The following is a 27,705-nucleotide window of genomic DNA, read 5'->3' on the forward strand; positions in this document are numbered from 1 at the left end:
ATATACTCATTGTATTTTACTTTTGTAAAACAACATATATACTCCCTAGTTCCACTAGATTTGTATGTATATATGAAAAACATTTAAAAGAACAATTCAGTAATGCCATTAAGTGCTTTTTTAAGATTACAAGTCAAAGACTCATTTCAGCTTGCGAGTGCACTAATATCCTACTTGAGTACAAATCTGTGAACAGAGAACCTCAGGACATAAAAGCCTAGTAATTTAAAAGGGCATTCATTGGACTGCATTCCATTGTGTAACTATGTGTTTCAGTCTCACATACATAAGTAACTCCTCTTCTAATAGGTTACATTAACAACTGCAGTTTACCTTTTGTTGCACAATAGCATTTATTCTCCCCAAAGAAGGTACATGCACATAGCTTCCACTGTATTTTCTAAATACCAGTTTGAAATAAAATTTTCAAAGTGGTCTAAGGATTTAAGAGCCTACATTCTGTTTGTAAAACTAATGCAAGCATTTATTGATCAAAAAATCATCAAAATTCAGTGGGATGTAGAAGGTTTTGAAACAATTTTACTTTGGCAGTCGTGCATACCTTGACCACTGGGCAAACTTAGATAGAAGTGGCCTAATCCAAGGAGTAAATATGTATGCAGAGGTAACAAAGATTGAACACTTGAATACTTTGTTGTAAAGAGAAACTTCTGAATCATAAAACTGTCATATTCACCGTATATCATATAATATTTTATTATAATGAAAAATGGCTGTAAACATCTCCCTTATTTCACATTAATTACAGAAAGGTGTCCTCAAAATTCCCCTCATAATGAACCTGTTATTTCCAGGAGTTCATAAACTCAAAATATGGAATATGTTCATGTTGAAACAAACCATATCTCATGTTCAGTTTCAAGAAATAAGCAAACAGCTTACTTCCCCAATTCCAACTGAGGAGCAAAGTTCTTGCATAATTCAAAATGTACCACTTCATTGCAGAGTCCAGTCCTGAAACAGAACCAACTTTCTCTAATGGTATGAAAGTAAAAAAAAAAAAAAAAAAGTCACCACATAAACCTTTGGATTTCATCACTATTTGGCCATTGGAATGTTCTATTGAGAAAAAGATGAAAAGTTACTGCATTCACAACAACATAAAAAGCCAGCTCCAGAAGTTGTCTATATAGAGATTGAAAAGGAATATTGAGCCTATATATTAAGAATGGCAAAATAAAGTAACGAAATTCTAACAGTTTTTGAGGAATTGTAACTGCTAACAAACATACAACATACACTAAGGTCCAGAATATTGATTTTGATTTTAGTGTATCAGCAAAACTCCAGCCAGCAAACATATACACTGGCACTAATAAATATTTTACAAGCTCATGTCTTTGGAAGACTTTTCTCCAGATATAGAATGTATAATGTCTGTTATCTGCTAGTAAATATTTATGAACATAGGTAAATTTCCAGATCAGGGAGAAAGAGATGACAGTGATTAAGCTGTACTGCACAGGGTGCTTTCGCAATGACACAAGGAATTTCCTGATTTTAGTAGGGGTCAATATATGAGGGAATGAGAAAAAGGCAGTAAAGGACAGAAAATAGAATAGCTGAGGAATGTGCAAACAGGCTTCATGGCTACTTCTGTCACCAACAACTATTCCACCATTGGTGAAGACAAAACCAACGAACACAGCTACTAATACAATGTATGGCCAAGTTAAAGCAGTCAATGTAACTAAGTTTTTAGGCGGTATGAGATACTCAACAAGAAACTGCAATACCCTGATCAGATCTGAAAATGATCCTTTCCTGGAAGAAATCTTTTCATCTTTCTTTTTCTGTAACTCTGTTTTCCAGGCTTCAGTTAGTTTCTCTGCAATAACATTTCCAGCACAAAAAACTGCCCACACGATATTTGTCTGACGAAACATGAAACCACAAAATCCAAGGAGAGCTGAAGTTTTATGGTTACCATAAAGGCACATTAAATAGGCAAAAAGAGTAAAAAATACTGATCCCGAGTCCGTATAATAAAGGAATGTAAAAAAATACAGGGTAGGAAACACTGCAAGAGTTAATGTAGACAAGATTCTCTGGAAACCAGACACAGCCTAGAGAAGAAGCAGAAAAATTTCATTAGCAATGTGTCCAATAAAAACAAAATACAGTATCATTCTTGACAATTCCATTAACACAATATAACATCTTGTATGCTTTTTTGGTTCTATTACTGCACAAGAACGCATGCCATATTTTTGTTAACCTCCTGCTATGTAAATAGAGAGTAAGAGACAAAGTATAGAACATTATTGCAGACAAATTAAAAGTAAGGTAAAAAAAATTACACCAACTTCTTTCCTATGTCAGGTGTTCACACATTTGTGGCATTAAAATCATTGCGGAGTATAATTGCTCCTGTATCTAGAATAAAAAAGCTGCACTAATGGGTAAAACAAAAGAAAATGACAATATTTTATGACCCTGAAATCTCATCATCACATTCTGTTTATTTCTGAGACCAGAAGACATCACTGTATGCTTCTACTATTGCCTCTCTCAAAGCCAGTCCACAAAGCACCCAGTTCCAAGTTTCTAATCTTTGCCTACAGCTTTTATTGTTTACCTTCATTATATTTCATGAGTTAGAAAAGAAACTTTAAAGTAGGTAGGAAATCATGCATTAAGAACTCCCAATTATCCCCCTCACTACATGATGCAATGCAATTTCCAACATAAAAAAAGCCACACAATGTTTCTGAATGATGAATTGTGGGCTGAACCAGTCAGTCACCACCTTACAAAAGGAAGAAAGAAACACTGAGTTGCAAGAAGTGCCAACAATACAACTACATTTTCTAATTCTCAGACTCCTGTCATGAAATCTTTTGTTTTCTTATATTTATATTTCCACCTCCAGGCATAAAACTAGTGTGTTCCAAAAGCAGAAACAATTTATAAATTTGACTCAATTCTGCATAGTCTTATCATGTCCTTAAACAGGAAGTCTCCTGTAAGAAAATACGTAAGAAGAAATTTTCTTTATAGTAAAGGAATCCTTCAGTTAGCACTGAACAGGAAAACATGTTCTCATGGCCAGAAGCAAAAACAGAGAACTTCACTAAGGCAAAAGACTTTGTAAAAGCCATTAGCCACTGAAACAATTTACCTACTGCAAGGGTGGGTGCTCCACCACTTTAGACATATAATATTCTTGTATCCATGTTGATCTGTTATGATCTGGATGGGGGGACAGTTAGGTAAAAATTGGCTAGCTGGTTAACTGGTCATACTCCATCCAAAGAGGAGTATAACAATCAAGAGTATCATACAGATCTACACTAGGACATATCCTGCTGAACACTTTATCAATGACCTGAAGACAGCAAGCACACTCTCAGCAAGTCTGCAGATAACAGTAAACCTGAGGAAACTACCCTATGCTACAGAGCACAGTCATTCAGAGTGACCTAGCCAGGCTGGAAGAACCAGGCACTGAAATACCAAGAAATTTAACATGGCTGGGCACAGAGCAGCTGTGGCTGCTGCTCTGTGGAAAGGGACCAGGGGGTCTTTGCAGAATGAACGCAAACTGGCAGTATGCCCTGGCACTAAGGAACACTGACAGCCTCCTGGGCTGCAATAACAAGAGCACAGCAGCAGTTCAAGAGAAACACTCTTATTTATTAGGCTACATCTAAAATACCATGTCTAGTTTTGTGCTCTGATACAAAAAAGGCACTAGTAACCTGGAACAATGGCAGATGGCTACCAAGACAGCTGGAGGCTGAAGCATCTGTCCTGAATGAGCTGGCCTTATTAAGTCTGGAAAATAGATGGTTTGGGGAGACCAAACTGCAGCCTACCAATACCTCAGAGGATGTCAACGGGTAAAGGGAGCCAGGCTCCTCGATGCGGTAGATGCTGGCAGGACAAGAGACAATAGTCTTAAATTGAGAGGTTCACACTGGATACAAGAAAAACGTTTTTCACCATAAAGCCAGTTGGGCATGGGGCAGGTTGCTCAGAGTGGCTGTGCAGTCACTCCCCATCCCTGGAGTTTGCCAGGCTCCTAGTCTAAGCAGCATTGTCTGATCTCCAGGCTAGACTGCTTTAAAGTGGAGGATGGAACTCTTAAGGCCCTTTCTAATCTCAATCATTCTCCAGTCCTTTCCAGCTTGAATAATTCTCCAGTTCTAAATATTGACACCAAACCTAGCTTATTTTTAAAAACATGTTTTAGTTTAAATGCAGCTCACAGGGCTTCATTCAGGATTCACTGGATGAAGTTTTGTGGAGAGTCTTATGCAATTCCAATTAGACGAGCATTCAGACTTTTGGATACTAAATCTATATGGTACTAATTTTAACTTTTATTTAAATGGGAATACCGATAGTTATGCACAAGACTAAATTAGATTGCAACCAACACGAGAGAGAAAAAAAGATATTAAAAATAATTCAGAGAAAAGATATGTGACTCCTTGACTAAACTGGTAGTAATACTTGCAGTTCTGTAAAACTGTGGACACCCCACATATATAGTGAACATACACTAAGCCATCAAAATAGTTTGTATGAGTGCATAAATTAATTCTTTGACCATACCTTATTCTTCTGATGGATCTTGAACAGAAGTAAATACAGTAAATAGAAGTTCCCAGCAGTGAAAAGGAGGTTAATAAACCTGAGCATGCCAACAGAGCACACCACGCTTCCCGTCCATCCAAAGAGCCATGCTGCGGGCTTCACTACGCCCACCGAGACCAGGTACAAGCCCGGAAGAGTGGTGATCATGGGGTCCCACTGGGAAGGGGAGAGAGAAACAGGATTATAGAACTGCGACCACGTAAAAAAAAGGGACGAGAAGTGCACAAAGGATTGAAACATACCATCCCCACCCACGTCCTTTATTTCTTTTAGTTTGGATGTTTAGCGAATTTCTAACATTATTAAACTGAAACTTGCGAACGCTTTGTATCCTGCCAGGCAGGCTACTGCACCACCAAGTAACGGAGAGCAGAAACCCAGCGTTTTGGAGAACAAAGACCGCAAATGATGCCCTTTTCAAAGCTCCCGCGGTATGTTTATAAAAATCCTCTATCCTGTCAGGAAAACAAGAGCCGGACCGAGCCCTGCGCAGCACCTGAAGGAAGCGCCCGTGGCAATAGGCCTGCGCCTGGGGGACGTGGAAGACCTCATCCATATAGGGGTCGTGCAGGCTGCGGTTGATGGCCGCGAAGAGCAGGCACGACAGCAAGAACGTGCCACTCAAGGCAGCAGTGAAGCCGTAGGCCTCAACCCCCTCCATGCCGCCACGGCCGCCGCGCTGGCCGGGAAGGGGCCTGGCTTCCGGAACGGCTGGGCGCGGGAGGAGGGGCCTGGCAACGCGTGGCGGCGGCGGAGGCGCTTCGCAGAGAGGCGGTGAGGGTCCGGGCTTACGGCGGCGGCAGGGACGGGCACGGGCAGGGCTGACTTTGGGAGGATGGGCCGCGGCTCGCGTCGGCGCGGCCGCTGCCTGGCAGATGAGGAAGGCGCTGGGCCGGGGAGAGGGTCTGGCGGGAGCGTACACACGTGAGTTTTCCCTTCTAGGAAACGCTGAAAACGATATATGAATGGTTGCGTGTTAGTAAAGTTGTTTTATGCGAGACAAGAGCGGGTGCGTCTCTGTGTATCGTTACTCTGTGGCACAGGCTGCAGGGCTGGCGCAGCTGAGCGCTTCTGAGGCCGGCCTGCCTGCCTATCCGGTGCGGGATGGATTTAACGCATCAGTTGGAGCTGTTTCCTGACTGCAGCGTGACTCTCCTTCTCTTTAACCACGTGAAAAATGCCCCTGCCCTGAGAAAAAAAGCCATGGAAGGAGCCATTGAAGGAGCACTAATAAACCCTGCGATGGTGAGCGAATGCTTTTGCCGTCCTGTTTGTACCGTGATACAGTTTGGAAGATAATGTGTAAATCCTTCTCTGTGGAAACACCCTGAATAATGACCAGTCCTTCTAAAAACTGTCACAGCGCTGTACACGCACTTCATTTTCTCTGTTCCTTCTTGGATTTCATTAGTGTTGTGCAGAGCAAACAGTCATCAGTGTAGAAGAAATCACCTTGGCAGGATTGGCCAAAACAATTGCTGTCTCGATTCACTAGACATCCTGCTTGGTGGAGCTATTTAAATCTGTTGCCATCTGTAAAATGTAGTACTAAATGCTATCAAATATCTGCTGTTTGGAACCTTTGTTCTTATTTAAACTCATAACTAGTTTCTGAATCTAGTGGGTTTTGTTGTTTGTTTGGTTTTTGGTTTTTTTTTGTTAAAATTAGCAAAGCGGCAGTTAGAGAACAGGAGAAAAAATAATCAGTTTACTGACAGATTTATTAACGTGATTATTTTTCAAAAGACTTCAGTAGCCTCATTGAAAGAATGTAATCGATTTTATGTCAAGTATTACCCCATGCAGGAAATCATCACATTGATTTTGGAAGAGCAGGAATTGCTAAATAGCAAGCAGAATACTGTTTTGTTTATGTTCATGATTGCAGACTTAGGCTATCAAAGTAAGTGATCAGGATTTTTTTCAGAGTTCAAACCAGCATGTTAAATTCTTGTGTAACTTTTGTTGTGTTTTACAGATTGTAGATCCTTTTCAGATTCTTGTGGCAGCCAACAAAGCAGTTCATCTACACAAGTTAGGTAAAATGAAGACCAGAACTCTCAATGCAGAAATTATTTTCAGCCTTTCACCAAACAACAATGTAAGATTTACTGAACAAGTGTCCTTTTTTTTTGCCAGAGAAAGTTGCTAAGATCCAAGCAGACAAAGTAAATATACATAATCACTTAACTGTTTATGTGGCTACTATTACAAGTTACTGTCATTTTTAATAACACTAATAGCTCTTGCAGCTTGACAGAATTCCATTAATGTAAAACATGCATCAATTTACACTGTTGGCTTATCTGACCCAGTAACTGAAAAGGTTTCTTATATGTAGTGAGAAAGTGACTCTGACTCACTATATTTTGATTTTTTTGATCTTTTCTTAGATTTCAGATGCATTTAAAAAGTTTGGCATTTCAGACAGTGACACAGCTGTGCTCATTGTTCTTGTTGTGGACAGAGAAAAGTCTGTTAATCTGGAAGATATAGCATCTCAGGTAGAAGGCCAACAGGTTTCTCTAGATCATCTCCCCCATCTGACAGATACTGCCAAAGTTAAAAAGGTATGTAGCCAAAAGAGATGACTGGCATAAAGAAAAGAGGTTATTAAGTTGTCCTGTTTAAATACCAATAGACATAATTAACTTTGAGTCAGTATTTCTTTAGCACAATTGGAACCTTGTTTTAAGTGAACCTTGATTATTTATTTCCTCCATCTTCATGGAATCATAGAATAATTCAGGTTGGGAGGGACCTCCAAAGGTCATCTAGTCCAACTCCCTCTGCAGTAAGCAGGGGCATTCAACTAGATCAGGTTGCCCAGAGCCCTGTTGAGCCTCAGCTTGAGTATCTCCAGGGGCAGAGCCTCACCTACCTTCCTGGGCAACCTGTTCCAGTGTTCCACCCTCATAGTAAAGAGGGAAGAGTTCTAGAGTTCTAGTTGTCACACTCTGACATTGTAAATTTTAAATCTTCAAATTCCTAACATTGTCAGGAAGTTGGAACATAAAAATAAATGCCAAATTGCTGCCTACCATTCAGGCATTTTTGCTTCCTGTTTTCTCATGCAAATGTCCATTTAATTAAAAATACATTTTCAGTCCTGAACAGTTTCATGATCTTAAGCACAGAAATAGACCCAGCATGGGCGGCTAAAATGAAAATGTGTTGATGTAGTTGCTAAGGAGCTGTGTTAGGGCATGTGTGCCTTTAACAGATTGCCATATGCTAGATAGGTATCTTGAAGCATGTGTGTTTCACTTGATAAGTCATGTAACTTAAATCATCTTGATCATATCTACCAAAGTAATGATGGGAGACATGAACAGGAGCAATCATAGCACATAATATGAGAACATAAAATTGTTGTTCTCATTCAGTTTCTTAGCTTTCCCATGTGAATTACAATTTCAGAATTTGCTTGGTTCCTCAGCTCCAATTCAGAATTTGCTTGGTTCCTCAGCCCCAATTTTGTCTTGCAGTCATGGCAAGACAGAAATTTCCAATGCAAAAAGATAAAAGTGAAGGGGAAATCTTTCATCCTTTTTCAAAGATGAGTGATCAGGTTTTGATTTCTTACATAGCTTTTATGTTTTTCTTGTTCTTTTTCTCTGCAGATGTACAAAGTTACTCCACAGGAGGAAAAAATCGGCACCTTATTGGATAGTATTGTTTGCAGAATGTCAACAAAAGATGTTTTATAAAAATGTGGAAATAAAGGGGTTTTTAAAGAAAAAGATCTTTTTAAGATGTAAGAACACTTAATTGCAATTCATCCTGTATTTCAGAAAAAAATATTGTAGTACTGACTAGTGACATCTGAGCTTTAACCATAAATGAACAAGGCTGGATACAGGAGTAATCTAAGCTGTGTTCTAAGCACAGAGAGCAGTTCTCCTGTGCAAAGCAAAATTTGCCATTGGCATTTTTATCCATTTCTTAAAAAGAGAAAAACAAAAAAGCGCTTTTGCCAGTACTGTAAGCCGATTATGGACAGAAGGCTTGAAAATCTGTACTTAGTTTTCCCTTTCATCAGATGTTTTGCAAGTCCTAGATAGGATTTAAACACTGTAAATCATTTTTTATTAGCCCTCAGCCCTCACCTGATTTGTTTGGAACCCATGATGAATGATACCCTTTTAACAGTACTGCTGCCAGAAAGATGTCTCTGGCATGAAGCATTGCTGATGGACTAGAAAAAGGAAAGTTTACATAAATTATCAGTGCCTCCCTCCTTCTGCTCACTGTTCAGGGACAAGAAAGGAGGGGAGTGGCACCATGGCAGCCAGTGGTGGCTGCAGTGTGGAGCAGGGCTTCAGAGATGTGTAGAACAATGAATAAGATCAGATGGATGATGCTGTGGTAGTGTTAGCAGCAGACAATCGGTCACTAGATGCAGTGTACTGCTGAAATACTGGTATGTGGCTGTGGTACATTAGTGTTGCCGTTAAGGAATAATGAGATGTGCTTGTACTTTATAGTGATGAATTAATGCATGGCGATGCTGCCTGGGTCAGATGCAGAATTCACAGAGAAATCTTCAGCATAGATACATTTACTTAAATTTTTTATATAACTTACATAGCATTCTGAAAATATCATTGATTTTGTTGAACCAGTGTTAAAATATTGATTTCCAGTAGTCACTAGGCCAAAAAGCCCTGCACAAGTATCATTTAATTACACGTAGTCATCCTGTTAACAATTATTATCCTAATTATATTTTGGGAAAGAGGCAAGCATGTATTAAGAGTTGAAATGTTACTCATTACAGTAAAAAGACCAGCAAACTGACATATAGACCTGGTATTGTCTGTGTTTCTGCATTTAATATGGAAATACTTCTTTTGATTTTTTTGGTTAATTCTTCCCTCAGTTAAAACACAGTAGTACAAAACATGTCCTTTTCTTACCAACCAAATCAATGGCAAAATACTTACGAAGTACCAAGGGAATGACAAAGTTTATCAAAATAAATGATTCAGGAAAAATGGCTGTGCCAGTTTCTTGATTGAAAGATGGTTGCACAGAATGTATCATCATCTCTAACGGGAAGTGTGAGGCAGTAGTACAAAATGGGGCTTGGAAGTGCTTCAGTCTTTTGAAATAAAACATGCGTAACATAAGAATGTGAGAATGACTGGAAAATAAGAGACTTGTTTTCCTTCACTGACAGTCCACTTGGTGCATGGAATACATCAGGTTTGCTGGCTGAACTGCCGACATTGGTTTTGGTAGTTGAAAATAACAACAGACAGGTCTGCTTAAACCAACAGCCATGTTTGAACATGTGTAAAACATCAGTCTGATCTGTTTAATATAGGAATAAATACTAATAAGATTACTGTGTAAGAATTGATACACAGGTCCCAAACTTAGGTTCCCAAGTTTCTAATTCTTGTCAGACCATTTCAGTGGTGTAGAAACAGTAAATGTTTTTTTGCTGCTGGCATGAGTTAAATTATGAAACTTACTTTCCTGTGAGACCTGAATGAGCTATTTTAGTGGGTGGATTTACTGCAAATTATTTTGATAGCTGAAGCTTCCATGATACCATTCAGTCAGGCAGATGTGGTGTTTGTTGGCAGTAAGGTTTAAACTGAGTTTAACAGAAACTCCAAGTTGCTGTATTTCCAGAAAGCTTGCAAATTTTCTGAGTGAAATTACTTCCTTGAAAAAAATGGGAGTATGGAACAGCCCCCATTAAAATGGGCTGGTGTACATAGAGGTTGGAACTGCCATGAAGTATTAATGAATTATGGCAAAGCAAGCAGTGACTGAGGATAAGCTAAATGTATTGTTACAAGAATGAAGACTGAGGCAGTCAGTTCTACAACAAAGGATGCTTATCAATACAGTTTATTTCATGGTTTTAATCCCAAGTTTACAAAAGCATTACCATAAATTAAAAATATGGAGGCATAAGTCCCATACAAACTTTTAACAACAGATATGAGAATTTGCCTTGTTCCAAGGCATTTGTTTGCCTGCAACGTAGCTGGTTTTATTGATTTTTTTTTTCCTATGTTGTTGTGACATGGCAGATTATTTGCCTGTTTATAGTGTATGTTTTATCACAGATTGGGACAGGTAATCTTGGCAAAGTAGAGACTGGGCAATTTAAGTTGAAAAATGGAAAGCTGGCATGGATATACAAAACACCGATCCACAAAAATGCAACCTGAACTCTCCCTGCTAGCATATTGAGCTTAAACTAAATTTCATACACATGCAATGGATAATATAAATATGTACAATGCAAACAGGTATATTATTCACAAAGTCATGTTCAAGTACATCGCCTATTAAATTGTGTCACAGACTCAGTTCCACGAGCTGCAACAATTTAAATAGTTTGAAGTAAGCTGTAAGATGCTGAGACCAATTTTTTTGTACCTCCTGGGAATGGATAAGCAACACAAACATTACTTGAAACATATTGCTGCTATGAGGAGGAATCCTTTCTCGACCAGGCTCCCCAAAGTGCCATTAGAAGGATCATGACAATCACTGTGTAAAGCATATGGACTGCAGAAAGATCATCTCCATCCTGGTGCTTAAGCCCAGAGGTGCTGTGCCAGTTCTCACTTTTGTGCCCATTGTCTTTCTGTCTGTGAGCACGGAGAGAATGTATCCTGCCATAGCAAAAAGCAAGGTTAAGAATAAAAATTATTCTTTTTTATTAACAGTTCAATAGGATTTATAATGAAGTCCAGAGTGTGTACTTACTGGATCTGGGAAAGAGCCTTTCAAACTGTATGAAGCTAATAAAGTAATTTCCATAATTGGAAATGCAAAACATCTACCAGCCATTTGGTATTGCTCTCCCACTGACAGGCAGAGAGGCTTGTTAGAGGACGCACAGTGCTCTCACTCTTCACTGGTAATACAGAGAAATATACAGGGTATGAGAAAAAACACACCCTTCCATTTTGCAATATTGTGAAAGTACTAGGGTGTAGGAAAAAAAAAAAAAAAAAACAGTTTCCAAAGCTTTAATCAAGGGAATATGAGCAGCAGGTGTGAGCTCTCCATCCCATTCTGATAATGAATTTCAATCTCTTCTTTTCTGAAGGGACTTACCTTAGCAATGTGTCAAGGTATTCATTAGCCAAAGATACTAAACAGGAGTAATTACACAAGCACATCTGCAAACCAAATGGTTTGAAAGCAGGAGTGTTAGCCTTCCACTTACTGTTATCACCACTGAAAATTGCCTGCTAAGACCCAGTGGGTCTGCCTGTTTGTTGGTTGGGTTTTTTAAGAGGAAAAAAATGCCATCTGAATTGCAATGTGAAAAGGAGATCAATCAGCTTGTGATTTTTATGTAGTTTAGGATGGGGTCTGAGAAGTATTAGATATTCCTGCTGCTTTTATCATAGACTAGTAGGAATTACAAAAATGTTATGGCAGATACAGTTTATGAGTAAAGAGCTTTAAAACAGAAATTATATTTATATACTTATGCACACTTGGAAGAGAGTTGTCAAACTGATTTGTTAAAAATGTAAGTCTAGGAAATGCATGCTGCAAAAGGGAATTCATCAATAAACCAGAAATTCTGCAACTAAGATTTTACAGAAAGTAGCTGTAGTATTAGAAACATACATTTAACATTTCTGGCAAGATATGGACTATCTTCTGTCTTCTGTAACTGCAAATCAAATAATGCAGTTCATGATCATCTGGCAGCATCATGTGAAGACCATGAGAGAGATATTCTGGGAGTAGTTTACTTCCTAGTCCTACCTGAGGAGAATGCAGTATGTGCATCTTACCTCCGGGAAGCATTCATGATGTGTTGGTGATTGAATTCCCAATGTGTCAGATTTCTTCTTGCAGAGAGGAAAAGAGCCTTTTTTAGCCTCTCGTCTTCTGGCACAAAAGAGGAAAATCTTCACTCAACAACAAAAAGAATTTCCTTCCAAACCCATTAATATGACCAACATTTATCTGGGAGCACTTGATATGTGTCAGTCAAAGTTCTCAAATTACTGGTTTTCTAAGCTGATTTTAACATCATTCTTCAAGAAATTGCCTGGAGCAGCTTACAAGGCAAGTAATGAGTAATCCCAATGACTGGCTTATTTTAGCTCCTGGGATCCCTTCTTATAAACAGTAGCTCACTGCTGAAGTGTTGCCAAATTCACTGCAACGTAAGTAATGCACAGATGGAGGGTGATGGTGATGAAAAACGCAGGATGAGCTGTAACTTAGAACCACTTTCTATTAGATCACAGGCTATTTTGGGATAAAACTTAGTTCCTTTCTACAACTAATTTAGTTTAACTTGCCTGGAGTGAAATTCCAAGCCACCATCACTTAGATGTGCTCTAATATTCTAACATTTTTATGAAAAAGTGTCTTCTGTAGTAATTTGTTGGCTTTTGCAATAGGCATATTCATTAAGCAATCGATAAGCAGTAAATCAGCACAAAAGAAAACATTTGGACATTTAGGGTTTGTAACAAAGTCACATATACCCACTTCCTTCCTGACCACTTGGAAACGTACACTGTAACAAGAGGCTCTGCCAATGCAGTTCTAAAAGTTGGGTGTTGCATGATTCGATGGGTTAATAGTGGGTTTAGTACAATAAATCAAATGGTCCCAGTAATCATTTGTAGTGCTTGTGAATTAACACACTTAAATTTGTTGTTCAGAAAAATAAGCCAAAGCCCTTTCTGAAAACAAAACATGAGTATCTTCTTGCATCGCCTTTAAACTGTCAACAAAATCTAAATAACTTTATTTCTCATTAAACTGTTACTTCAGGCTTATTGTCACATATAATTGTTAAGACAAATCTGAACTTGTAGTTTTAGTGCGCTTCTAAAGGCTTTTGTCTTTCCTTCAGATAGCATTTATGTTTATATATAAATAAGATTGGTTCCTTTAGTTTTAGCAAGGCAATTAGCAATTTCCAAGTATGTCTTGGGATATCTCTTCCACTTCAGAAAATTAAGACTGAGCTTGCTTACTCATACTCCTACCAGTTCTTAAACCTCTTTTCTATAAATAACATTTATTAAAAGAGCTATTTATTTTGATACTTTGACTGTTTAATGAAAACTGAATGAGTCTCGTTTGCCTTTAAGTCACCTTGTTGCAAGACAGGTTAATCAGTGTGCATTTCAATAGAAGTGCACGTGGTGTTTACTTCTAATGGCTATGGGAGTAAAACCATCTCACTGGAAACAGTGGAGCTATTGTGGACATCATATCATTCTTCATTATTAGTAATATATTAAATATAGAAAAATAAAAACATTCCAGTGACGTGGAGGAAGAACATTGGACATGAGCAACAAATCACTGACTTGACTCACTTCTAGCTTTTTCAGACCTACCATTCTGTTTTCTTAAATAAGATGGAGAGTGGTAGATACTGTGATAAAAGCTGTACTCTGCATTTTTCCTGTATGTTTATAGTTTTTCTGTACACCTTTTGTCTACTTCAGTCTTAAGATCTGTAGCACTTACAACCTATTTGGGCTATGAATTTAATCTATGCTTTCTGTTTCATTATGAGGCTTACACTTTTTTACTGAACAAAAGGAGATGTGTAAACCTCATCTCAGAAGATTGTTGATTTTTGGTCATATAACACACTTGAGAGTTCTCTCAACTTTTATTCTTCTATCACAATTTTCTTGTGGAAAATTATCCTTTATAATGCATATGGCTGAGCATTGTTAATACAGCCATGAATGTTTGCTCAACTCACTACAGGCTAAAGCAATGCAAAAGAAGAATGGTAAAAACAAAATTGAAATTGTTTCACCAGTAATAGCCATTCAAGGACACACTTAGAAAAACACTGAAGGGAATCATTATAAAATTCTGAGATAAAAGCCAGATGAGAGAAATTCTGTAATAGTGATAACTGACCTGATTGACAAGAAACAAAGCCTGACACCTCCCCAACTTACTGACCCCTACAAGCCAGAAGGGACTCATTACATGCTGGGGAGGGAGGAAAGGTGGGAGGTGAACCTGTTAGCCTAACAGCTTGTTTTTGTCTCAGCTAATATGCATTAGCTAATACATAGTAGATTTGCTATACACTCAGGTTGCATAAATACTACTTACAAGGATCCATGGAAGATACCAAATAGCAGTGGTTAAGTGAAAAAAAAGGTTACAAAATATTCTGCCTCTATGAAAATCTCCAGGACATGATTGGCCAGTCTTAGTCACCTACTAAATTCCAGTACAATTATTTAGTCGAGTCATCCTGAAATACTCAGAAGAGAATACATCACTTGATAGCAATTTCTGAGGCCATTAATGAATCAGGAGAAAACTCTAAACATAGGACAGCATTAAACATTGAAAAAAACAGAGTTACTGGCTCAACAACAGAGTTCAGAGGGTTGTCATCAGTGGCACAGAGTCAACTTGAAGGGGTTGTACTGGGTCAGTACTGGGTCCACTTTTGTTCAATATCTTTATCAATGACCTGGATGAGGGGATTGAGAGTACCCTCAGCAAGTTCACTGATGATACAAAACTGGGGGGGTTGGCTGACACCCCATCAGGCTGTGCAGCCATCCAACATGACCTGGACAGGCTGGAGAGCTGGGTGCAGGCAAACCTCATGAAGTTTAATAAGGACAAGTGCAAGGTCCTACATCTGGGAAGGAAAAACAACAGGCACCAGGACAGGTTAGGGGCTGCCCTGGTAAAAAGCAGCTTCACAGAGAGAGACCTTGAAGTGCTGGTGGACAGCGAGTTTGCCATGGAACAACAATGTGGCCTTGTGGCCAAGAGAGCCAATGGTATCCTGGGATGCATCAAGAAGGATGTGTCCAGCAGGTATAGGGAGGTTCTTCTCCCCCTCTACTCTGCCCTGGTGAGACCACACCTGGAATACTGCATCCTGTTTTGGGCTCCCCTGTTCAAGAGAGATAGGGATGTGCTGGAGAAAATCCAACAGAGAGCCACGAGGATGATTAGGGGACTTGAGCACCTCCCCTATGAAGAGAGACTGAGATCCCTGGGGCTGTTTAGTTTTGAGAAGACTGAGGGGGGATCTGATCAATGTGTATAAATATGTGAGGGGTGGGTGTCAAGTGGAGGGGGCCAAGCTTTTTTTGGTGATGTGCAATAATAAGATAAGGAACAACAGCTTGAACATAGAGGATTTCTCCTCAACATGAGGAGAAACTTCTTTACAGTGAGGGTGATGGAGCACTGGAACAGGCTGCCCAGAAAGGTTGTGGAGTCTCCTTCTCTGGACACATTCGAAACCCATCTGGATGGATTCCTGTGCAGACTACCCTAGGTGATCCTGCTTTGGCAGGAGGGTTGGACTCAACAATCTCTGGAGGTCCCTTCCAACCTCTAATGTACTGTGATACTGTAAATGTGGATAAGTGGTGTTTTCCTGGTTCTTACTGGTATGGGTCTCCCTCTAAGACTATTTTATCAGCCAGCCAATATTAATTGGCAGTAGCTGGGACTGACATCCAGGAAACTTGCTATTCCTTATGTCAGCTTAGGAACAAATACAAGCCCTTTTGGTGTACTTAAATTACTGGGACAACCAAATCCAGCAAAAATGTGGAGGAAACAAAAGGAGCCCACTGGCACCCTCCAGCACAGCACATCTGTGCCAGGAGTCTCCCTCAGGCCCTGCAACCTTGCAGGGCCTTGAAGCTGAGTCCTTCGGTAATGACCATATATTCCAGGCAGCTTTCCCTTCCACTACTGCCACCACCACAGCTGAGGTCTGCCAGGCAAATACAGAAACTTAAAATCACAGAATGTTAAGGATTGGAAGGACCACTGGGGATCATCTAGTCCAATCGCCCTGCTAAAGCAGGTTTGCCTAGATCAAGTTGCATAGGAGCACATTCAGGTGAGTTCTGAAAGTCTCCAGAGAAGGAGAGTCCACAACCTCTCTGGGGAGCCTGTTCCAGTGCTCCATCACCCTCAAAGTAAAGGCATTTTTCCTCATGTTCAAGTGGAATTTCCTGTGTTCTAGTTTGTGCCCATTGCCCCTCATCCTATCACTGGGTATCACTGAAAAGAGACGTGCCCCATTGTCTTTACACCTGCTCTTTAGATATTGACAAGTATTGATAAGATCCCCTCTCAGGCTTCTCTTTTCCAGGCTAAACAGCCCCAGGTCTCTCAGTCTTTCCTCGCAAGGGAGATGCTCCAGTTCCCTAATCATCTTTGTAGCCCTCCATTAGACTCTCTCCAAGAGTTCCCTGTCCTTCTTGAACTGGGAAGCCCAGAACTGGACATAGCACTCTAGATGTGACCTCACTAGGGCAGAATAGAGAGGGGAAGAAAACTTCCCTGGATCTGCTGGTCACACATTTCTTTATGCATCTCAGGATACCATTTGGCTTCTTGGCCACAAGAGCATACTGCTGCTGGTTCATAGTTAACTTGTTATCCACTGGGGCTCCCGGGTCCTTCCCCATGGAGTTCCAATCCCTAACCTGTATTGTGCATGGGGTTATTTCTACTGAGGTGCAGGACACTACACTTCCCCTTGTTGAACTTCATTATGTTCCCCTCTGCCCAACTCTTCAGCCTGTCCAGGTCTCACTGAGTGGCAGTACAGCCTTCTGCTGTATCAACCACTCCTCCCAGTTTCGTATCATTAAACCCAGCACATCAGTGACAAGTCGTTGGGATAAACAGCAATTTTTTCCAGTGAGGGTGGTCAAACACTGGAACAGGAATGGTGGTCGATTCTCCATCCCTGGAAACATTCAAGAGCAGGTTTGGATGGGGCTGTGAATAACCTGATCTAAAGACGTCCTTGCTCACTGCAAGGGGGTTGGAGTAGATGATCTTTAAAGGTCCCTTCCAATCCAAAGCGTTCTATGATACAATGATAAGTCTGTAATTCGAAAAGCAAGGCTGAACCCTGCAGCTGACGAACGGAAAACTCTCAAGAAGCCACTTGCCCCGTGATCCCGAGTAGAGTAGGAGGGGCCTGGCCCCAGACATGGCTGCCAGCAGCTATCCAGAAGCCCTTAGGGCCACCTCTGATGGCCCTGGGTACTGTGATGCTTTAGGGGCCCACCCCTAGTTCTACCAGACCGACAGTAATTACATATACTTACTCTGTTAAAAATGGGACACGGTGAGTGAGGCTGTGCTGCCACGCAGCCATTGAGGGAGGCGGCCGCCAACTACAAGCCCCAGCATGCCCCAGGGCAGAAGGTGTCCAGTATTGTTCGAACCTGCCAATGAGAGCGACAGGGACTGGCGTCACGTGAGCGTGGCGCGGTTTCAAACGCCCGGGCTGCTTCCTTTCGCCGTTTAGTGGTCGGCAAGCCCGTGGCGGTGAGCGGAGCGGCAGCAGTGGGCGGATCGGGTTCTTGGTGGGCCGGCCGCTTCCCCTGCGTTGCGGTGTAGTGGCCGTAGGCCTTGCTTCGGGGTCCAGCAATAGCGGGGCGTTTCGGGATTGGGGAAGCCTACGCGAGCTCGTCCGAGGAGGGACGTTGGGAGGGTGGTCCGGGCAGCTCATCGCAGAGTTCCGTATAGCTTGTAAGTGGCTCCGCGCACGCCGGCAGCTTCTCGAGTGTGTGGAGGGGATCTCGGCTCCTGTGTGTGGCTGTCTCTAAACATAAACAGTCTTCAAAGGGATGTTGATAACTTGGCAGTATCCTTTAACCTTGTGGGGTTTGTTTGTTTGTTTGTTTGGGGTTTTTTTTGAAACCTATTGCAGTGCTAATTTTGTGTTTTCCAGACACTATGGAGGAAGGAAAAGAAACCGCAGCACACCGCTCAAGTCGCGTGATTGAAGAAAAAATGGGTATTTGCATGAGCAATGGTAAGTGGAAAGCATGTTGAGCTATTCTCTCTGGTGTGTCCCTTAGTGAAAGTTAAGGTGGCTCAGATCACTAGACTTAATGTATCATTCTACGTACTTGCTTCCTGCATGGGCTGCTCTTGATTCTCGGGTTTTTGAGCCTCCTTCAGAGCCTGTGGAGCACTGGTGCTAGAGCATGTGTAGTAGCAACATGGTGTCATCAACCTCTCCTGTATACCTAATCTAAGTTCTTTGTCCTTAGTAATGAAATGCGATGCATTTCATTAATGTATATTAGCTAACAAGAAAATAAATCTTTTGTACTGGCTCCTGTTACTGCCCTGTGGTCTGAAACAAAAAAGAATTGACTGATAGGACAACTGCATTGTCATATAGCTCTATGTTATCTATTCTTACTAATCAAAGGCTGTGGAGGCCTTTGATTAGAGGCTGCTGATACCCTTTCCTACAGCCGGACTCATATACCTATTCTTAGAAATTAGCATTACCGTTTTTTGTGATATTTAGGCATCACAATTAGAATCATAATCACAGCTGTGCCTTCAATTTGACATAAACCACAGTCTAATTATAATTATTTGAACTGGGTGGTTAAAACTTAGTTTTACATCTGACATCAGCTTCATTAAATTGTCAAAGCATAATGCAATAATAATGCAATAATTTTTATTGCAAATCCCCATTGTGACAAAGGCCTTGTTACAATTTTAGACTTTCCTCTTCTGACTGATGAAAACTTTGATTTTGACCTTTCTCTCTCTCCAGCAAGGTAAGTGAATGGTCTACAGGTAAATATACCTTTAAAATGGACACACGTAAGGTGCAAGGCTGACTTATTTTTCTTCTTAGTGGAAATGAAGATGAAGTTTTTGTTGGACCTTTGGGACATAAAGAAAAATGTATTGCCACCAATATTGAGGCCAAAGAGTGTGATGAAAAGAAGAGCGTACCTGCTTCTGATGAACTCCTGTGGAGTCCACTTAAAGGAGAGAAATTTGTGGAAATTTTCAAAGAAGCCCGTTTGCTAGCACTGCGAATAGAGACTGAAGGCAAGAATGAACAGACTAAAATAAGCCAACCAGAAGAACAGGGCAACAAAGTTGCTGAAAAATTTGTGGAGGACTCGAAGTCAAAACTGAAAATACTGAGAGACCAAAATATAGAGAAAAGTCCCAGGGCTGTTAAGAGGGAGACATACTGTGTGCAGGATAGCCTAGCATGTCAGCTGCCAGCTTGTTTTCAGAAGGAGTCAGATAAACTTTTGTCAGATGACAGAGCACATGCTCTTCATACTCCTGAAAATAGATGCCCTGTTAAAATGTGTGTCTCTTCTACAAAAACTGCCAGTTCACCTCTGGTACAAAAGCAGAAAACTACGGAAAGAAATACAAAGGCAACTGGCAAACTGCCAATGGCAAAAACTTTATCTACTCTTGGGAAAAGCAATTTGTCGGTTACTGAAAAGGTAAAGACAGCTTCTGGGCAACAATGCTTTCTTTAAGCCTTTGTGTTAGGAATATTTAAGATGTGTACAAGCTGTAATTCTTAAAAGTAAAATTTTTAGTGTTCTGATGTATCTCTACCTCCTAAGAGCTCTAGGCAGGAAATGTTATACATAAAAAGAGGTCAGGGCAGACACTATTGTATAGTAGCCAACTAGTTTATTATGACAATGGTAGGGCATCTGCAGGTAATTTTCTCTTCCACTGTATTATGATTTTGTGAATACCATAATTCCTGGCTTCTGTTTAAAGACTTGCTGCTGGGAAATTACTTCATTGTTGTTTGTGACTTACTATGCAAAAATGGCTTTGTTTACTGTTTACCGTTGCCCATGGAGGTGATGGGAGAAAATTCCCAGTTTTTTTGAAAGGACAGGAAAACTTTTTAGCTCTAGTTCTGTCCAAAACCTCTCAATCATGAGAAGGGCTGTTTAATGGTATTACATTTAGAATGTGGCTTTGTGACCAATTGAAAATGTATTTTAGGATTGCAAGGGAACAATTGTGTTGGTGACCTTGCAGGCACAAATGCGGATCTCTAGATAAAATATCTTCTGGATTTTATTACTTGACACCCTATGGCTTAGGATCCATTATATACTGCAGATTTTACTAGTAATGTGATATTGGTTCTTTGGAAACCATGACCTATTGAAAATAAGGGCTCCTATGATTCTTTTGTGGTATATGTTTGTTGATTGTGGGTGCTGTAAGAAAGTGCACTGTTTTGATGCTTTAGTTGTTTGGTTTTGGTTTTCTTTTTCTTTTGAATAAACTATATTCTTTGATTCAGCCTAGCTTAAAGAAAACAACACAGCTGAAACTTCCTGGTGTTGGTCTCTCAAGAAAGATGAATGCATCTTCGTCATCAATTTCCAGCATGAACTTCAGTCTGAATTCAAGTTTACTGCTTTCTCCCACAGGAAAAGATGGTAGTCACTCTTATTACAAATTTGTGCCACAAATCAGTTTTGAAATAGTTAAGTATATGGTGGACTGTGGGTTTGGATGTTTTAATGATGTCCAGTGCATACAAAGTATGAAATATTTTGAATGGAAAATAAAATTTTGTAGGCTAGCCCGATAAATCCCTGTGGATAGACTTCTATCACTTGTAAAAACTAGATTCATGTTACCTAATGCCTGCGTGTAAGTCTGACAGATAGGAAAGCAATGCCTCAGGAAACATGTTCTTTTTGTACATGATCTTCTCTATTATAGCCAATTATATAAGCTTCTGAATGCTGTAAGCTTCTCTAACGTAAATAAAAAAATCCCAGACAAACAAAACCTACAAAACCCCCACCAAAACAATTTAAATATAATGGGAAGGTGGAAGACCTAGTTCCAAGTTCTGAGTTTTTATAGCCTAATGAAAAAAAATCATTGCTCAGATTAAAAACAAACAAAACCCCCCAACAAAACACCAAAAAGAAACAACCAACCAAACAACTCTGGGGAGATCACTGAATAAAACTGAGAGTCTTTATATTAAGAGGATGTTGGTTTGACCCCTTTGAGACTCAAAGGATCAGGAAAACGATCTGAAAATACTGATAGATGTAAATACTACAGCTCTTCCAGATCTATTGAGAGAACCAAGTTGCTGTAATTTTTATTCCTTTTTTTTTCCCTGAACAGGCCACAATATATTAGTGAAAGTTAAAGCTTAATAAGAATTATTTTATGAGATGGAAGAGTCTAGACAAGATTCATCCTGTTAATGAAAGTAATTTACGGCCTGAAAGAATGAACCATGCAGAAAACTGAGAAAAGCACTTGTGGGGTAGTTCACCCTGTGGTTTTCATCATAATTAGAACCATTACATTCTTGAATGCCTGCTTAAGAGAACAGAGCCAACTATGCTGGGAGAAAATGTTGAAAATATAGCTAATCTGCAAGCTGTTCTGGCATTCCTTCAAGAATATTCTTTGACTCAATTGCAGTATTTCAGGAATGTGATGTAGAGACTAAAACAGACAAAATTACTGAAGTGTTCAGGGAGTAAGTTGTGTTCTCCTTAAACTTGAGTTGATTGAACATAAGATGAAATGCTGTTTTTCTTTCCCTGTAATTACTCTGCATAGTTGTATAACTTAGCAATAAGCTAAGAAGTATAACATACCTTTCTATTACAGGAAAATCAAGTATGTCTTCAAAAGCTAATGTGAGTGGCTCTAAGCTTTCATCAAGTACAAACAGGCTGGCTAAAGTGTCATCTCTGCTGGCTGTCAATACTGAGAAATCCAAGAATCAAGCAAGATCAGCCAGTACTCGCAGTTCTGTAAGCTCAGCTAACTCTTCAGCTTCTGTAACATCTGAGTCTGCAGGCAGTGGAATTCAGAGACTGAGTTCTCCTGATCTGCAGAAGCTATGTCAGCAGAATAAAGATGGAAGTGGAATGAAAGGAAGCCTCTGTCCAAAGCCCAGGGCTAGAATTTTGTCTGTTCCTACATGTCAAACTAAGGTTTTAGTGAAAACTGCAGGTAAGCACCTACTTTGCATGACCTATCTTCTATCTTGGATATTAAAAGCAAATGTTTCCTTGAGTGCTTGTCATTTGCCTTATTATACTTGTCCATCTCTTGGAAGGAATTAGTATTTTAACTGAAAAGATATGTTATTAAAAAACAAAGATTGTGCATACCAATTAACAAAACTTTTGTCTTTAGACACACCGAAAGGAACAGCATCTCTTGGATCAACATATTGTGGCATACTTGGAAGGTAGGGCTTAACTGAAAATGGAATGTACTTCTTAAAATGCAGCATAATTTGGTATTGCAAAAACCTTTAAAAATTCTGACTTCCTTGTCTAATTGCTTGTGTCCCTCTAGGTTGCCTGTGTATTAACACAGGCCTGTTGGAGCTGATATAAAAACAAATGCCAAAACTAAACAAAAAAATCCCTCCCCTGCCATCTTCAGAAGAGGGCTTTCTCTGCAGTAAAAGATAGAGCCATTAATAAAAGAATTCTATGCAGTAAAGCCCTTAATGCTGTGATTACCAGCTTTATGATGATTACTGTGCCCTCACTGGCCACAGGAAAGCTGATTTTTGTTGTTTGGTGGGATAATTTGAATAAAGCTGTTTATAGAAGCTTTTGGCTAATGCATATTCTATTTTCAGTGCAATGGCAGTCAGCACTCCAGTGAAAGCCTCAGAAGATGGGATCTTTCAGAATTCTTCGTTTCCTAAAAGGTCTGCCTGCATGACTCCTGCCGGTCTGAAGCGGTCTGGCTTACCTACACCTGTTCGTCGGATCTCAGGATTTCCTGCAGTGACTCCGAAAACTGCACCAAGAATGGCGTTTTCACCACATGTGGCATCTGTTCACCAAAGTTCCAGCTTTTCTACCAAAAAGACTCTTGCAGCTGGGTAAAGCAAACATCTATATATGAAATAAGTACTGCCTCTAAATGAGTTTTAATGATGGTTTTCAAGCTAAATATGAGAATAAAGCATTTGAGCATAGATGCTGTGCAGGCCTAATACACTGATATCGTGTGACCAGTGAAATACTTACAGGCCTTACTGAGATGAGTCAATATATCTGACATTAAGGAATTATAATCTTTAATAGGAAGTTACTTGCATTTCTTGAGCTAGTAGGCAACTTAAGGTTTATCTGATGCTCTGACTGAGAACAAATTTGGCATTGGCATTATTTTACAGTTGCCTTCTGATGAAGGGAAGTAGCTGTTGGGGTTTTTTTTTTAACTGTTTCATACTGTTGCCAATGCTTCTTTAAAATTACACTTCTTAAAGCATTGGTCACAAAACCAAGGATTTAGTTGACTGAACTTATGTTTCTGAGTAGGTTTATCTATGCTTCACTTTAATTTCTTTCAGAATGCATGAATCTTACATTGTTGTTGATTTTGTCAGTTTTCTATGAGAATAATGTTGCTTTCTTTGTTATAATGCCATCTTCTCAAGTGCCAAATATTATGCATGCAGGCTTGCTCAATGGTGGAGATGAATGCTATATATTCCCAGCTATAAAATTCTTCCTGTGTCATGTTACTCAGCCTAAATGTCTAATCAGTCTTTTTGCTCGAGCAAACTATTACTTGCTCTACAAGGACTTCATTATACTAATCAGATTACAATTTGTGGTCCTCCAACTGATGTCAGTACTTACTCTCAGCAGGGACTGAAGTGGGTTGCTCAGTGCTATGCAATATCAGTACTTGTTTGCTAGTTTTCTTCAAAGTCTGAAAAAAAAAAAAAAACAACCCACAACCCAAACGAACAAAGGCACCACGAGTTCCCATGTGTGAAGTTTAGGCTACATGGAGTAGTACATTGTACAGTTTAAGATTAATTTCTTCATCCTGAAGTCATTAGCTTTTTTTAATTGGATGTGCTATAAATTTATTGTAGCATGAAATATCTTGTATTCACAGCTAACTAATATACTTTCAGATGAAAATAGGGGAAGGCTTTTGGTCATTACAACTTGGAGTAGAAAAGGAGAAAATAAAGTTAAGGCATGGGCTTGTCTGTCTTTAGAAGTACATGCTGAATAAAGAACTCAGTTATTGACGATGCTCTTTTCCCTAGTTTTAAGCAGACAAAAGAGACTAAGACACAGGTATCTTCTTCAGAAGATGTATTTCCTCCACCTGTACTACCTCTTGCACTTAACTTCTCACCAGAAAAAAATGTGACAGAAGTGGTAGAAAACAAATTAAAAGAGGATGAAGTACAAAATCAGCTGGCTGAAGAGAAGCAAACTGAGGTAAGAAATGATAATGCATTTTTCTAAGCAACTACTAAGTAAACTACTTGAAAATAGATTATTTTAAGATGAGTGTGAAGTAGGAAAACCACTTCAGTACACACCAGGTTAAAATGGATTAACTTCACGCATGTGCGCCCTCTACTGCCGACTTTGTTCATTGAACATCTGTTCAGTGTTTCCACTAAGTTTGTTCCTGTATCAAAGCTGAATAGTCAAATGCTTGTAGATTTCTTAATAAATTTTCATTTCTGGGTAAGTACTGTGAAATTTTTGTGGGTTTGATTAGAAATCATTGTCACTGGACAGTTGTATTGCAGCCATAGAACCCTTTTGGTGGAAAAAAAAGGCCACACTTGTAGTCAAGTAATTGAAACATTTGGATAGTTACCACTGTTCTGATTTAAATCTGACTTAACTCTACAGTTAAGTGGGAAAATTGTTCAATACCAGAATGATTTCTTTTTGTTTTGTCTTGCTGTATTTTCCATTAGCAGAACAAGACCCAAGGTTTTTATACCGTGTGCAAACAATCCTGCATTGAAAAACACCTAACCTGTAAATTAAACCTGTCCTGTCGTCATTACAGCTGTATGAGCTAAATTGACTGCCTAAGTGTTTGTGAAGGAAGCATGGGGAACAGAGGGGGAAACCTGAAACTGAATCTGGTTTTATTTTTCTTTTTAATTATAAGGTTTTACTGGTAGATATTGGAGAAGACAAACCTTTCCCACAGACTTTGGAATGTGAAAATAGACCCCTGATTGACCTTTCCAATACTCCTGAACTGAGTAAAAATAGCCCTCTAAAGCCTGTATTCTCAGAGCAGGTAAAGGTAAGTTATACTCAAGTGTTGTGCAGATATGCTAGGAGAAAAATGTCAACTGGCTGCATATGCTGGTCTGCAGAGTAGCTGTAATGCAGTAGCTCCACAATACTGTGAGATTTAATAGTAGGTTATGTTCAATGTGATACTACATACTAAGATGCTCCTAAGTAAAGAGACCATAATGTTGAAAATCAATGTGCTCTAAACTAGAGCTCAGAGAGCAATCTACAAATAGGAAAAGGAGGATAGAGAAAGAAATTAATGCTTAAAGCAGAATGAAAATTGTTCTGAAGCAGGAGGTGAATGTCTTCTGCAGAGTAGGTATGCTGACTCTTCCTTTTTTGCAAATTTTCAGTTCTTGTCAGCAGCAACCCATTTTCAGCAAAAAAAGCAAGGTTGTCTCCTGTTTAACTCATCCTCTAACCCTCATCTTAATTGAAAGATGTGTATTGGAATCTACTCAATTTGACAATCATTTCTGCACAAGTGTTTTTTGTAGACTAGTAGCTTGAAGGGTTGATGGCTTTAGATGGCAGATGCAGCCTTTGACATCAGTTGTAGTTGGGATCAGCTTAACGTTAAGTCCCGTGAAATCTCAGAAGAGGATCACAGAAGTCTGAATTCTGGGGGCATGTTCAGAAGTGTTCTGCTCTGCCTTGGTGGTAGTGTTGCTTGAATATGCATGGTATTGAAACTTAGAAAAGCCTTTTAGTCTTTCAAGGTATGAGTAATTGCCTTGAAACTTGCATTTGTCAAAGAATGAACTAGATGTTTAAAAACATGAACCTTTTTTCTTAGGACTCCTATTAGTACTTAAGATTATGTTAATATTGCTGATAGTAGTTATGTACAATAGCTAAATTTTGTTGTTTTTTTTTTTTCAGCTAATTGATTTGAGTTCACCTCTTATCACTCTGAGTCCTGATGTCAACAAGGAAAACGTTGATTCCCCTTTAGTCAAGTTCTGAACTGGAGTGAAATGAAGAATTGTTGGCACCTGATTTTTAAGTGACTGTGTTGTTCTCAGTCATACAGGTTGGGTTTTTAAGATGGATATAAATTCTGGTAAACTGCAGTAATGTAATAGAATTCTAACAGTCTTGATATAGTCAAACTGGGTCTGATGTAATGGTTCTGTTCGTGCATGTTCTGCAATGGATGTACTTAATCTGTGTTCCTCTAAGGCAAAAAACGGGATCTTCTATATTGGAAACATGTCTCTTTTTATTTCCTTCCAGTTGTCCTTTAATCCCCTGTGTAAAACGAACATTTAATTTAGAATAAATTGTTTACTAAAGTGTTGTAGAGCAACATTTTTTTTTTTTTACAGGCTTGGGCTAGACTGCTTTAGTGTTTTAAAAAAGTATGCTTTTGCAGGCAGCACTCAAAATTCTGGGTTTGAGCATGATCATGACAACTCAAGAAGTGGTAGTCATCTAGCCAGCTCAATGCTGGGATTCACCACCTCTCCTTACTGGCCTAACTCTTCATTAGAGTTCAGACACTGAGCTGACTCCTTGATCTGGCTTCAACTAAGAGCCAAATTCCAGCCTTCAAGGTTGCTCAAACAGCCAGGTGCCTGAGGCAGGGTTAGTGCAGGACTCTACACTGTTCTCTAGTAGCAGCTGGAGGCAGGTGAGACAAGTGTGATAAGGAATATGAAGCAATTATACACAGACACAGAGTTGTCTTCTCGGCCTTCCTTTGTGCACTGTATGCTTGGTTTAACAATGGGTTGTTGCCTGGAGAGCCTTGCCCTATCCCTCCTGAGACCATGGGCCTGCACCCTGCTTTACATGCTGGGACAGATGCAAGTCGACAGCGTGGCACTGCATGAAGTGGAGGAGGAAAAACCACCAGTATTCCCTCGTACATGCTGCTTCCGGAGTCGCATAACGAAAAGGGCCACCTCTGCCCGCGCTGCTGCTCTCGGCGGAACGCCCGAGGCGACGTGCTTTTCCTCCGAGCGCCTTTGGGCGCTGCACGCCTGAAGCCGCGGCCGCCGGAACGGAGGGGCGGTCGGCCGGAAAGGGTGGTGCCCTGGACTCTACGGGCAGAGGCGATGCTGGCGAGCGGGCGTCGCGTAGCCTGCGCTGTTTCCGGCGGGGTGGACAGTGCCGTGGCAGCTCTGCTGCTGCGCCGCCGAGGTGCGTGGGTGGGCGAGACCGGGCGCTGCCCTCCGTCGGCGCTGGGCGGACC

At 40.0% G+C, this 27,705-nt stretch overlaps 3 protein-coding genes across 4 annotated transcripts; 2 read left to right on the forward strand and 1 right to left on the reverse strand.

Annotated features, from left to right (window-relative positions):
• Window positions 1–1,031: 1,031 nt before the first annotated feature.
• ALG10 (ALG10 alpha-1,2-glucosyltransferase) lies at window positions 1,032–5,284 on the reverse strand. Its single transcript, XM_054399822.1, has 3 exons — window positions 5,120–5,284; window positions 4,582–4,812; window positions 1,032–2,087 (listed from the first exon to the last, which is right to left on the reverse strand). The coding sequence occupies exons 1-3, from the start codon at window positions 5,282–5,284 to the stop codon at window positions 1,032–1,034; spliced, it is 1,452 nt and encodes a 483-aa protein (XP_054255797.1).
• Window positions 5,285–5,727: 443 nt separating this feature from the next.
• TPRKB (TP53RK binding protein) lies at window positions 5,728–8,343 on the forward strand. Of its 2 annotated transcripts, none has more exons than XM_054399723.1 (4): window positions 5,728–5,868; window positions 6,602–6,724; window positions 7,017–7,193; window positions 8,247–8,343. In XM_054399723.1, exons 1-4 carry the CDS (start codon window positions 5,728–5,730, stop codon window positions 8,331–8,333), a joined length of 528 nt encoding a protein of 175 aa, XP_054255698.1. In that variant the 3' UTR covers window positions 8,334–8,343. The 2 variants fall into 2 exon arrangements, with proteins under 2 accessions (XP_054255698.1, XP_054255699.1); XM_054399724.1 differs by having other exon boundaries at window positions 5,728–5,769.
• Window positions 8,344–18,351: 10,008 nt separating this feature from the next.
• On the forward strand, window positions 18,352–26,474 carry GTSE1 (G2 and S-phase expressed 1). Its single transcript, XM_054399973.1, has 10 exons — window positions 18,352–18,430; window positions 19,142–19,199; window positions 19,280–19,895; window positions 20,726–20,864; window positions 22,072–22,419; window positions 22,606–22,660; window positions 23,063–23,311; window positions 24,500–24,677; window positions 25,372–25,512; window positions 26,391–26,474. The coding sequence occupies exons 1-10, from the start codon at window positions 18,352–18,354 to the stop codon at window positions 26,472–26,474; spliced, it is 1,947 nt and encodes a 648-aa protein (XP_054255948.1).
• The last annotated feature ends 1,231 nt before the right edge of the window (window positions 26,475–27,705 follow it).

Source organism: Indicator indicator, chromosome 3, assembly GCF_027791375.1.
Source record: "Indicator indicator isolate 239-I01 chromosome 3, UM_Iind_1.1, whole genome shotgun sequence".
NCBI lineage: Eukaryota > Metazoa > Chordata > Aves > Piciformes > Indicatoridae > Indicator > Indicator indicator.